Source organism: Notamacropus eugenii, chromosome 3 (assembly GCF_028372415.1).
Source record: "Notamacropus eugenii isolate mMacEug1 chromosome 3, mMacEug1.pri_v2, whole genome shotgun sequence".
Classification (NCBI taxonomy): domain Eukaryota; kingdom Metazoa; phylum Chordata; class Mammalia; order Diprotodontia; family Macropodidae; genus Notamacropus; species Notamacropus eugenii.
The window spans coordinates 110,069,779-110,084,191 of record NC_092874.1 but is presented as its reverse complement, the minus strand read 5'-3'; the positions used below and the strand labels follow the sequence as shown (position 1 = coordinate 110,084,191).

The following is a 14,413-nucleotide window of genomic DNA, read 5'->3' as shown; positions in this document are numbered from 1 at the left end:
AACCATTTTAAAAAATAATTTTTCATCTCAAAAATATATAACATATATTTTTTAAATAATCCATCTTATTAATAATTGATTGCAAATTCATGGGGGGGAGGTTTCCATTGAAATTGTGATGACACAATATTATGTCACATAACCATGGTCTCATAAACATGTCATCACATGCACATATTCCTGCCAATGCATGCTGGACTTCCCAACAAGGTGAAATCGATTTGCCTACCAACACCTGCCTTATTAAGATCTGTTGGCGGACTTGACTATTGATTGGTTACAACTTGTACTTTGTGTGCTTATTTGTAAAATAATGTAATCACTACAACTTTGTTACACAACAGATGAAATGTATAAATTTGAAAATCCTTCTCTTCTTTCCTTATGCTTCCACAGCAAAGTATTTTTATTTAACATCCCCCAATTGCACCCAAAACTACTACCACCCTCCGATTGTCCCAGCATGCACCCCCAAAAGGGAGGTATCGCCCACTTTGGGAACCCCTGGTCTAATCTAAAACAATATTAATATGGCTGACATATAGTGTAGTATTTCTCTTTTGATGAAATCTATTTCAGCCTTAACTTTCTCTGAGATCGTGATTGGTACCCCTGCTTTTTTTCCTAATAAATTCTACTCCTCATCTTTGTGGCATGTTTATGTATATCTCTTATTTCCTATCTCTCCTGACTCCTCTTACTTCTACCTGCTATGTTGCCCTCCTATTACTTAACCTACCCCCTCTCCAAAGATCCCTCCCTTATTGTCTACCCCCCCACACACTTCTTCCCCCCTTACCCTCTTGTTTCTATCTGAATTTAGAAGATTTCCAAATAGGACATTCTCTCTTTATCCCATCCCCATTAATCTAGACACCTTTCTACATGTCCCCCTTATCCTATTCCCTCACCCTCTTATTTCTTTTTATTTTATTAATTTTTTTTATTTTTAGTGTTCTACAATCACTACCATATAACTTAGTTTTCCCCCTACCTACCTCCTACCTCCCCCCTCCCTCCCTGAGACAGCATACAATTCTATATAGGATCTACACATACATTCCTATACATTTTCACTACAGTCATGCTGTGTAGAAGAACTAAAATGAATGTCAACCTCTTATTTCTTTATAAATTTAGAAGAAACTTTTATTCCCTTCTAAGTGTATATATTGCTCTCTCTTTAACCTAGATCTGATGTGAGTAGGGTTCCTCCTAAAAATCACTGTTATACTCTTGCCCCTCCATACCACCTTTGCTTTCTTTCTTTCTGAATTTTCTGTGTACTGTTTTCTCTTTAACCCATTCCCGATGAGTAGGGCTCCAGTAGGGCCTCCCCCATCTAATTCCTCTGTATCAGTTCTTCCTCTTGAGCCTCATTTGTATAAAATATTTACTCTTTTTACCTTTTCCAAGATGGTGTTACCTTTTAGAATCACATCATATTCAGTTCTACCCCAATCTTGACTAATTACATTAAACATACAGTTTATATTTCTTCGTATAAAAAGTAAACAGTCTGTCCTTACTGAATCACTTGTAATTAGTCTTTGATGTTTACTTTATATTTCTCTTGGGTCTTCTATATCAAATTTTCTATTAAAGTTCAAGTCTTTTTTGCAATACAATCCTGAAAGTTTGGCAATCATTGAATGTCCATTTTTTTCATTCAGGATGATGCTTAACTTATTTGGGTATGATATTTTTGGCTGCAACCCCAGTTGTTTTGCTCTTCAATATACTCATTTCCTTTTATACTGGTACATTTCTAAGTCTCACTGGGATGTTTACAGGAAATCTGGGCTCTTGCATATCCTAGAAGGCCATCAATTTCCCACCCACCTCACTTACTACTTGCTGTTAAAATCTTTATTTTCTTCAGGATAAATCATTAGATTTTTTTTTTTAAAAGATAACTAGATATGTTAAAAGGTTAAAAATGTAAGAATTCCTTTATAAATCACAAATCACTTTGTTAGGTAACATGGTAAACTCATTATATAGATTAACTTGGATCTATTCTATTTGATCTTATCTATCTAAATCAAGGGTTAACCTGTTAACTTGATTTTTAAAAATATTTTTTATTTAAATATAATAAATATACTCAGTATAATTTTGTAATCCTATGTATTTTATGCATCTGAAAATATTATTCTGAGAAGAGATCCATAGACTTCAAAGGACTTCCAAGCTGGAAGACCAAAAAAAGGTTAAGAACACCTGACCTGTTATTATTTGCCCTGGTGGTCCTGTGTGGTGATGATGAAAGTTCTTTAAAAAATGGAGTGGGGTTTTGGTTTATCACCCCTTTACTTCACCTCTTACACCAACTACGCTACCAGGAGTCTAACTTGTAAAAACTGGTGTTTTTTATCTGTCCAGTTTTTGAAGAGCGTGTGGTTGAAGAAGTCAAGATTTCACATGGTCCACAGGTCTGGGGGTTTCCCTTTGTTCTGCCTTCACTCTTTTTTTTTTTTTTTTAAAGGCCACATACAGCACCTGGGGCAAAGAACCTCCATGACAGGATGGAATCTTCCAGATAACCATATGATGGCAGCTGCTGTCACAGGGCTACCATGGCCCAAGACTTTTAGTAGTCAGGACACAGGAGGAGAACAAGAAGCTAATCACATAGACCAGTGCTTCACAAATCCACCCTGCCTAGGGAACCAGATTTTGGAGAACCATCCAACCAACCCCTGCCCCCAGCAATCTGGAAAATCCACATAAAATCCATAGAGGGTAGATCCTTCACCTTCATCTTCCATTAGAAAATCACAAAAGGAATTAGCCTTTTCTCGTATGATGCCAGAGTCTACAAGAATGCCTTTAAAAAAAACAAACAATCCTGCTTTTCTGTGTTTCTCAATTTTTCCTGTGTTGTCTGCTGGTCTTCATGTGTCATTTGCGTCTTCGACAAAACTCCCTAAAAATTTCCATTTAATTTCTTCTGCTGACCTATGATATATCAAAACCACTATGAGGAAAGTCATGACATGGAAGGATCAACTGTAATTGCTTATGTTCTGTGAATGTGGAGGATCTTTGGACAGAAAAGAAAAATATCAGGTGTGAAGTGGAAATTCTCTTTTTTTAAAAAAAGTATTGTTTGAGCAATAATTTCATATGATCCATTAGCCTAAATTATGAACTTGACCAAGGTATATCTGACAATTCTCAAACACTGACATTCTCTGGTGCACTGCAGGGGCTGGTGATCTGAGCAGAGTTGCTAAGTAGACAGTTTAGATACTACCCTCTCTTGCTGGATAATTAATATAATGACATAACATCTACTAGTAAGCTTAAGACAGGCAGCATGTCTGAGCGGATAGAGACTATTTACAGGTAGAGTCCACATGCAAATTTCACAGTGGAGACATAAAGTGCCATCCACAGTTCACAAGCCACTGCCTAGTAAGGTTAGGGGGGAAAAAAAGACATGTTAATAAGCTGATTTTTCCATAAAATGATCATGATTAGAAGATTCAACTTAAGTGTAATTTATTCAAACAAGAATTAAAAATTAATAATTAAATATACATTAAGTAATTTGCTTTTATTTTTTTCTTCAAATAGAGTAACAAACTACTAAAAAAACTTGGATACAAAATCTCATTTTTGGGAGTGGGGGTTTGTCAATTAATGATAAGCGAACAGAAACTTGGAAACAAAGCAAAAGTCACAATACAGTTATAAACAAATAAAATCATTAAGTCAGACCAACCATTCTACTCTCTGAAACAAGAAGCAATGAAATCCAGAAAAGGAAATGAGAAGAAATGAGAGGAAGAAAACCTTTAAAATTCACTTAATGAAAGTTTTGTTATTTTAAATCAGGTTCATTTTCTGAGCTGTCACTATCAGTGGTTTCTGCTTCTCCTGATATGCTATGATTTTCTTCTTTATGGACTTCTGTAAACTGAAGGTTTTCCCACTTTGAGACCAGCTCCTCTATCTTTCCATGTGCTTGTTTATTTCTTGATGTCATATGAGTATTTTCGACGAGAAAACAATTTCTTTCACATGCTGAAGAAGATGAAGGAATCTAAAGCAGGTAAGAAGCAAAAGGAGTCAGAGACTCTGTGATCCAAAAGTCTCAGCACCATCTGGCAAGGAGGATGTGTTTGGCATAATAATCCCGTTCTGCAATCCTGGAAATATTTTGTACTGGGCAACATTGACCTTTACTAGGAATAAATTCTAAGCCAGTTTTTAAAGCTTTTAAAATTTAGTTAGTAAATACTAGAAGAGGTCTGGACCAGGTTTTGGGTTTTGTTATTATAGTGAACATATATTCAAAATAAAGAAGGAGGGAAAGGAAGATAAAAGACAATACATCTTGCCTCCTTCCCCTAAAATTTAGTTCTAACTTAAGTCAATTTGCAAACCAAATCAATGAGAATCTGCTAATTTCTAAGGGGGGGGGGGGGGGGAAGGACTGGGACTCAAAAGACACAAAGGAAACAGGAAGCTTTAATCTTAGTCTAAGGATGTTTTTCTGGCTTGTAACAGAGACCCTTAACAGTAAGAGTAGAACTCTATCTTACCACCCCTTAAAGGAGACATACAGCTGGATATGCCAACTATTTATAGATGAACATGAAATAATTAGAACATGCAGTGTTACAGGAAATGAAAGAGATGACAGAACAGTTAGGAAAATTAATAGCTTAGAATGGTCAGTGGTAAACCTTACCCAAGAATTGAACTCTCATGGAGAGTTATGAGAGTTCAACTCTCATAAAATTAATTAGGATGGGTTAAACAGAAAGCAACGACACCATATTACAACAAGTATTAAAACAAATACATTGCATCCTCCTGGAAAGTTAGTGGGATAGAAGATGGTGGAGTAGAAGGATGACCTGTAAGAACTCTCCACTCACAGTCCACAAAATACCTGTAAAAAATGACTCTAAACAAATTGCAGAGCAGCAGGAGCCACAAAATGACAGAGTGAAAGAGATTTCCAGCCCAAGGCAACCTGGAAGACCAACAGGAAAGGTGTATCGCATGGGGCACAGAGTGGAGCACCCAGGTTGGCTGCACAGGGTGGCAGGGACAGGACCAGAGCAGGCTTCAGGCACCAGTAGCAGCTGCAGTTCTCAGATCCCTCAACCCACAAATGCCAGAGGCAGCTTCAGAGGTCAATGAAAAAGCTCTTTCACCTGGGTGAGAGAAGGAAACAGGGTCCTGCTGCCCTAGCTGGGGCCCTATGTGGCAATGTGAAATATCTCACTGGAAAAAACAACTAACTTGGAAAATAAATCCAAGAGAGGCAATTTAAGAATTTTGGGACTACCTGAAAACCATGATCAAAAAAAGATCCTAGACATCATCTTTCATGAAATTATCAAGGAAAACTGCCCTGACATTTCAGAACCAGAGAGTAAAATAAATATTGAAAGAATCCACCAATCACCTCCTGAAAGAGATCCAAAAAGAAAAACTCCTAGGAATATTGCAGTCAAATTCCAGAGTTCCCAGGTAAAGGAGAAAATACTGCAAGCAGCCAGAAAGAAACAATTCAAGTATTGTGAAAATACAATCAGAATAACACAAGATCTAGCAGCTTCTACATTAAGAGATTGAAGGGCTTGAAATATGATATTCCAGACATCAAAGGAACTGGGATTAAAAGCAGCAAAACTGAGTATAATACTTCAGGGGGGAAAATGGTCATTCAATGAAATAGAGGACTTTCAAGCATTCTTGATGAAAAGACCAGAGATGAATAGAAAATTTGACTTTCAATCACAAGAATCAAGAGAAGAATAAAAAAGTAAACAGGAAAGAAATCATAAGTGACTTAGTAAAGTTGAACTGTTTACATTCCTACATGGAAAGATAATATTTGTAATTCTTGAAACTTTTCTCAGTATTTGAGTAGTTGGAGGGATTATACACACACATATATGGACAGAGGGCATAGAATGAGTCAAGTAGGAAGGGATGATATCTAAAAAATAAAATTAAGGGTTGAGAAAGGAATATATTGGGAGGAGAAAGGGAAAAGTGGAATGGGGCAAATTATCTCTCATAGAAGAGGCAAGAAAAAGTTTTTTCAGTGGAGGGAAAAAGAGAGGAGGTGAGAGGGAAAAAGTGAAGATTACTCTCATCACATTTAGCTTAAAGAGGGAACAATATGCACACTCAATTTGGTATGAAAATCTATCTTACACTACATGAGAGAGTAGGGGAGAAAGGGATAAGTGGGGTGGGGGGATGATAGAAGGGAGGGCAAATGGGAGGAGGAAATAATTAGAAGTAAATACTTTAGGGGAGGGACAAAGTCTAAAGAGAGAACAGAATAAATAGGGGGCAGGATAGGATGGAGGGAAATATACTTAGTGTTTCACAACGTGACTATTATGGAAGTCTTTAGCAAAACTACACATGAATAGCCTATAACGAATTGCTTGCCTTCTCAGTGGGGATGGGTGGGGAGGGAAAGAAGTTGGAACTCAAAGTTCAAGGAATGAAATGTTGAGAATTGTTTTTGCATGCAAGTGGGAAATAAGAAATACAGGTAATGGGGTATAGAAATCTATCTTGCCTTACAAGAAAAGAGAGAAGAAGGGAGGGGTGTGATAGAAGGGAGGGCAGATTGGGGGAAGGGGCAATAAGAATGCATGATGTGTGGGGGTGGGGGAGAGATGGGGAGAAAATCTGTAACTCAAAATCTTGTGGAAATGAATGTTGAAAACTAAAAATAAAGAAAGAAATTTCAAAAAAAAAAAAAAAAAAGAAAGCTAGTGGGATAACAAAAATATTAAAACAACTACAACAGGGGTAGTAAGGTAGCACAGTGGATAGAGCACCAGCCCTAGAGTCTCTGTGTGTGTGTGTGTGTGTGTGTGTGTGTGTGTGTGTGTGTGTGTGTGTGTGTGGAGAGAGAGACACAGGACATAGGGTGAGTTGAATATGAAGGGAGAATACCTAAAAATAAAATTTACTGTTGAGAGGAATGTACTGGGAGAAAGAGAAAGGGAGAGGTAGAATGTAACAAATCATCTCACATAAAAGAGGCAAGAAAGAGCTTTTACAATGGAGGGGAAGACGGGGTAGATAAAAGGGAATAAATAAGCCTCACTCATGGGATTTGGCTTAAGGAGGGAATAACACACACTCAACTGAGTGTGGAAATCTATTTTACCCCACAAGAAGGCACAAGGGAAGGCGATAGGAAAGGGAAGATAATAGAAAGGAGAGCAAATCTGGGAAAGGAATAATCAGAAACAAACACTATTGTGGGGGAGACAGGTCAAGGGAGAGAATGGAATAAATGGAGGACAGGTCAGAGGGAAATTGTGGTTAGTCTTTCACAGCATGACTGTTATGCAAGTGTTTTGCATGACTACACATGTATGACCTATATCAAATTGCTTGTTTTCTCAATGAGGGTGGGTGGGGAGGGAGGAAGGAAGAGCATAATGAACTCAAAAACTTTAAAAATGGATGTCAGAAAATTGTTTTTGCATCTAACTGGGAAATTAGATGTACAGGCAATGGGGTACAGAAATCTATTTTGTCCTACAGGAGAATAGAGGGGAGGGGTTTGGGAGAAATAGAGGTGAAGGAAGGAAGCAGAGTTTGGGGGAAGTAGTGGATGGGGTGCATGTTGTCCTGGGGTAGGGGGTGGGATGGGGAGAAAATTTGTAAATCAAATTCTTGTGGAAGTGAACGTTGAAAACTGAAAAATTAATTATACATTTTTTAAAAAAGAATGTAGTCCTAATTTTTGAAAACTATTACATATTTAATTGGGCATATTTGGATTTTAGAATAGCTAACTTACTGTTTGAAGGGGAAAGTAGCAAGGACCCCTTAAATTGTCCTTATCTGTAAAGTTTTTAAGGACCTTCTATTCAGGAAGAGTCATAAGATCTTAACAGCCCTACTGACAGCACATTATAAAATTCTAAAGTAATGAAGTTTGAGACACTAGGATCCTCCCATTCAAAGAGGGGAAACTTACAATTTTGCTTATAGTAAAGAGTAAGTTTTATCTGATGGATTACTAGGGATTGGCTATTCCTTCCAAAAATTACAAAATTGTACCTGTTAATAAATAGTTTGTATTGCTGTTACATCTTTGAGTCAACTTAATAACAACAGACCTGAAATTCAAAGATTTCATTTTTGCTCCAGGGGTCAATAGGCAGTACAAATCTGAGGCTTCCTGTAGTCACCATTTTTCTGGGGTTGCGAGTCAACTATCATATTTATTGTGTGTGTTAAATTCAAGATCCTGCTTCCTTCCTTTAGTTTTTGCTCTGGTTCAAGTTCATTTATGAGCCAATTTTAGGGACGTTTTTCACCTTGAGTTACTTGGGAAAGACTTATCATCACACAGAATACTTCTACTTAGCTTTTCTTCAACAGCCCTGATTATGACCAAACAGTTGTAAGCCTGCCCTAATCAGGAAGAGGCTTTCTAACCTGAGTATCCTAGGCAATGGAAACTGAGATGAAGAGATGAATCTCAGAAGCTAGTCACAGAAAATAATAATTAGCAGAGTCCCTGAAACCATCAAGACGATGAATCGAGAAAGAACACTGTGATAACATCACCAGACAATGTCATCAGCCTAACACTGTCAGAGATGTAAGCTACCACAAATGTTTTCTGAGTCCCTAACATGTCTCTTCATAGAAGTACACTGGTAATGTCTATCTCTACCTGAAAGCATATCATGTATATTCTCTGGTCATTTACATTCTGAGTATAACCCTACCCACTGGTGATGTAGTAATGGGGAGTCCTTTGTTACTTTACTTGGCATGCTGTTTGTTTAAATGTCTTTGTGGGTAAAAGTTGATACAGTGAAGGTGAGAGGTCATGATTTTGAAGAGCTGCAGGTATGCAGAATTCCTTGTACTTGAGAGGCCTAAGTCTGAGTGGGGGTAATACTAAGTACAACCATTTCCAAGAAAGGCAGAGTCAAGATAGTGGGGTACAAGTCCCTCCCATCATTCCCCTCCAAACAACTTTAATACAACTCCTAAAATCAAATTTTTTAGCAGGAGAGCCAACAAAAATAATCAAGAGATAACTTTTACAGCCTAAGACAACTTAGGAGATCAACAAGACAGGTCTGTAACACCAGGGTGTCTGTAGGCCCATAGCACAGCAGGAACACCACTGCTGGGCCTTAGAGTCAGCTGGAATGGAAGCAACACTTTCAGCTCTTAACCCAGAGATGGTAAAGCGGTCAGACAACCTATCAGAAAGAGATTATGGACAACCTTTTGCTAAGATTGCATGCAGCTGGCACTGACTGGCAACTCCACTGCCCATAAGTAGTTCTGGGTCCGAGTTACAGGGCAGAAAGAAGGACTTGTGATCAATCACAAGGGAGAAGGGGCCCTTGTCAAAATTCTAAGGCCAAGAGGACTACTAGCACTTACAGATGCAAAAGAACAGAGAGCCAGGTTACAGATCCAAGGTCAAAAGGAACGCTAGTACTTGTGGCTGCAGGGGAGTACCCTTCCTGGATAAAGCCCAGAGCTCAGACAAAGAGAGCAGTGACCACACCTCTCCCAGCATCACACCACCTTAAAAGCACTGAAAACTTGTAGACTCTGAGTACTAGCACTGAAAACAACAGTATGAACAAACCTTAAGTTTGGCACAGTGCCATGCTATCCCCAAGGTGAACACAGCCCAACTTTAACTTTTCGTTTAATTTTTTCATTTTCAATTTAATTTTAAATTTCAATAAACTGAATTTCAATAAATAAATTTCAATACACTTTAAATTTAAATTTCAAAGTCAAGAAATAGACTGGGAAAAATAAGCAAACAACGACAACAACAACAAAAAAAACCTTGACCATAAAAAACTATTACAGAGGCAGGGAAGACCAAGACATAAACTTAGAAACTTTCACAACAATGTGAAAACAGCTACAGAAAATCAAAGAAAAATGCTAATTGAACTGAAAATCAGCAAGAATTCCTGAAAGAGTTCAAGAAAGCACTAAGAGTGGTAGAGGAAAAATTGGGAAAAGAAATTGGGGTGATGAAAGAAAAGTATAAAAAGAAAATAAACAAGCTTAATAAAAGAAACACCAAAAATTGAAGGAAATAACACCTTAAAATGCAGAACTGACCTAATGGTAAAAAAAGCACAAAAATTTACTGAACAACTCCTTAAAAAGCAAAACAAGCCAAATGGAAAAAAAAAAAGGTACAAAAACCAACTGAAGAAAATAACTCCTTAAAAAGCAGAATTGGAAAGAGTGTACAAAAGCTCACTAAAGAAAATAATTCCTTAAAAATCAGAATTAGACAAATGAAAGCTAATGACTCCATGGTACTTCAAGAAACAATAAAACAAAGTCAAAAGAATGAAAAAATTGAAGAAAATATCAAATATCTCATCAGAAAAATATTTGAGCTGAAAAAGGATCAATTTACAAATAATTTTAAAATTATTGCACTACCTGAAAGCCATTATCAAAAAAAAGAGCCTAGACATTATATTTCATAAAACAATCAAGGAAAACTGCCCCAAGATCTTAAACCCAGAAGGTAAAATAAAAATCAAAAAAATCCACCAATCACTACCTGAAAGAGATCACAAAATGAAAACTCAAAGGAATATTATACTCAAATTCCAGAGCTCCCAGGTCAAGAAGAAAATACTTCATGCAGCTAAAAACAATTCAAATATCATGGAGCCCAGTCATGATCACATAAGATTTAATGGTTCTCACAATAAAGGATCAGAGGGCTTGGAATATGATATTCCAGGTAGGATCATAACCAGTTACAACCAAGAATAGCCTATCCAGCAAAAATCAGTATATTCTTCAGGCAGAAAAAAAGGACATTTAATGAAAGAGAGGGCTTTCAAGCGTTCCTGATGAAAAGACCACAGCTGAATAGAAAATCTGACATTCTAACACAAGACTCATGAGATGCATAAAAAGGTAAGCATGGATGAGTAATTATAAGGGATTCAATAAAGTTAAACCTTTTACGTTTCCTATTTGGCAAAATGATATACATAACTCCTAAGAAAACTATCATTATTAAGGCAGTCAGAAGGAATATACACAGACAGAAAGCATGGGTGTGAATCAATTGTGTTGGGATGATCTGCACAAAACCAAAAACACCAAAGGAGTAAGAAAAGGCCGTAGTGGGAGAAAGGAGGAGGAGAAGACTGGAAGACAAGGGAAGATTTTCTCACATGAAAGAAATGCACAAGGAAGAGCTTTTATAATGGAAAGGAAAACAGCAGGTGGTACTTGAAACTCACTCTCACCAGAATTGCTTCAAAGACAAGAGAACTGAGTATACATACTCAGTTGTGTATAGAAATAGATCTTCCCCAAAAAAGAAATAAGAAGGTAAAGGAGATAAGAGTTATGAGGGGTGATGATAAAAAGGAAGCAAGATTAAGGGAAGTAGTGGTCAGAAGCAAAATAAACTTTTGAGGAGGGACAGGATAAAAAGAGAGATGGATAAACAGAGCAAAGTAGGATGGAGGGAAATAGACAGTAATCATAACGGTGACGGTGAATGGTATGAGCTCACTCATAAGAATGAAGCAGCTTACAAAATGGATTAGAAACCAGAATCCAACAATATTATTTACAAGAAACACACTTGAAACACAAAGACATACACATAGCAGAATCCAGCTGAAGTAAAAAAAGGCAGGGGTAGCAATTATGATTTCAGACAAAGCCAAAGCAAAAACAGACCCAATTAAAAGAGATAATGAGGGAAACTACATTTTGCTAAAATCTAGACAATGAAGGAATATCAAAACTTTTTCATCAAGTTTCTCTGATAAAGAGAAACATTTCTCTGATAATGTTCTTCTGGCATTTAGTTGTATCTGACTCTTTGGGACCCCATATGGGGTTTTCTTGGCAAGGATAATGGAGTGATTTGTCATTTCCTTCTCCAGCTCATTTTACATGTGAGGAAACTGAAGCAAACTCTAAGTAAAATTACTTGCCCAGGGTAAAACAGTTAGTAAGTGTCTGAGGTCAGATTTTCAATTCACAAAGATGAGTCTTCCTAACTTCAGGCCCAGCACTTTAAATACTATGCCACCTAGCTTAAGACCTCCTTTCTCATTCTAAGTCAAATTTATAAAAATAAGAGCCATTCCCTAATTGACAAATGGTCAAAGGATATGAAGTGGCATTTTTCAGAAGAAATAAAAGTTGTCTATAGTTATATGAAAAAAAATGCTCTAAATCACTATTAATTAGAGAAAGGCAAATCAAAACAACTCTGAGGTACCACCTCATACCTATAAGAAATGACACATCCTGGAAGGAATGAGGGAAAATAAGTGCATTTATGAATTGTTGGTGGAGTCGTGAACAGTCCAACCATTCTGGAGAACAATCTTGAACTATGCCTAAAAGGCTTTAAAATCTACATACCCTTTGAGCCAGTAATATCACTACCATGTCTGTACTCCAAAGAGATCACCTCCAGAGAGAAAACTGACAAACTCTAAGTGTAAATCAAAGCACAATTTTCTCACTTTATGTTTTTGCTTTTTTATGTGTGATATGGCTAACATGGAAATGTTTTTCATAATTTCTCTTGTATAATTGATATCCTAATGTTTCTCTTCTCAGAGGGGGAAGGAGGGATGGGGGAGAAGCAGAAAATCTAGAACTCAAAATAAAAAAAATGTTAAAAAACAAATAATATACTAAAAAAACAAAACAAATGAATTAAAAAACATTAGTATTCCCAGCTAGTACTACTTGCACAGGTACCCCCTACTACTACATCTTTTTTTCTGTCTCCATGAAGATTTGCAGTGGCACCATTAATATCATGATAAAACAAAAACAAGAAAAAAATCTCTTGTTTATAATCTTCCCATTTTTCTCTTTTCCTATCACTAGGCAAAAGCAGGAAAGTCAGACATATTTCATAGTTGCAAAGTGTATTTGGTAATCCCAAAGCCCTCTCTTTGACTAATTCATGCACTGAAGAAATAACAAAAAAGCATACCGTAGATCCTATAGGTTGCATGTTCATCTTGTCCCAGTGTGAAGGAAAATTGAAGGAAACTTCCTTGTTTTGATCTCTGTGTTGGTTGAACATAAGCAAAAAGGAAGAACTGATTAGACCCTGCAGTTTCTACCGTAAACTCTGAAATTTTACCTCTCTAACCAGGATTTCCTGAGAGAAGAACAGTGACTTTCCAAAATATATACATACATATTTATAATGTATGTAACATATACATACATATCCTCTCTTTCTATATCTATCTACACTATACACATGATGCTTCATTATATAATGTACATGTGCAGAGAATATACATACACATATATAGTATCTCATTTCATAACATATAATATAAACACATATACACACATGTTCTACACACACACACACACACACACGATAGCACCTGCCACCACTATTGCCAGATTCTCCCATTTCATTCATTTAGCAAACAATTCTGTGGTACCAACAACCTGTAAGGTATCATATCAGGTATGGTGGGGACATAAAAAGAATAATGTTATAGACCACAAATAACTGTCAAATATGGCAAAACTACAATAAATGCCATAGGGGAGGAATAAACAAGGCACTTGGAACAAATGAATGAATGAAAAATCATCCATTAGGTGCTTATTGTTTGCCAGGTACTGTGCCAAGTGCTAGGGATATAAATTTAAAAGCGAAGCAGTCCACACTTCAATGAGCTGACACGCTAATAAGGGTAGACAAGGTTGATGACAGCATTTCCATCACCCATTTCATCACCACAGGGGACAGCCTTTTAGAATACAGTATTCAAAGATCTCCTCTCTCACAGGAGATGCTGACAGCTCTTGTGTGATCTGAACCATAGTTCCTTGATACTTGAACTGCTTCTTTCTGGAAACCTGTAGTATTTTGTCTTTGATGTAGGAGTTCTAGATTTTAGTTAAGACATCCCTAGGACTTTTTCTTTCGGTGTTCCTTTTAGAAAGGTATTGGGAGATTCTATCTTTACTTTGCTCTCTGGTTCTAACAGATGTGTGTAGTTTTCATTTATGACTTCTGAATAGTGTCCAAGTTTAAAAGAGAATCCTATGTATTATTCATGGTTGGTGGGTTTCTATCGTTCTAGGGTAGACAATAGTTTCTCATTGTACTTCTTGATCATTATTCAATCTAGTGTCAACTTTGGGATTTTCCTGAAGTAGGTATGGAGATGATGTGCCTCCCTTCCAGACAGCCATCTTCACTAAAAGTTCCTTCCTCCACTTACATGTGTATACTCCAGGGCTTTGTTTTATGTTGCATTCTTGTTCTCATCAACACTCATCGCAGTTTAACTATCATTTCCATGGAGATGATTCTCAAATCTACACATCCAGCTCCAATCTCTCCTAAATCCTTGTCCTAAAACATAGC

At 36.9% G+C, this 14,413-nt stretch overlaps 1 protein-coding gene across 5 annotated transcripts in view; it reads right to left on the bottom strand.

Annotated features, from left to right (window-relative positions):
* Positions 1–14,413, bottom strand: part of ZC3HAV1 (zinc finger CCCH-type containing, antiviral 1) — an 88,580-nt gene that overhangs the window by 25,333 nt on the left and 48,834 nt on the right. For 3 of the 5 annotated variants that reach the window (XM_072652590.1, XM_072652587.1, XM_072652592.1), the window contains one exon: positions 13,007–13,082. In XM_072652590.1, coding sequence (XP_072508691.1) covers positions 13,007–13,082 — 76 coding nt within the window. Of the gene's footprint in view, positions 1–3,490; positions 4,052–13,006; positions 13,083–14,413 lie in introns of those variants that run through there. The other 2 variants (XM_072652589.1, XM_072652591.1) reach the window with 1 other exon arrangement.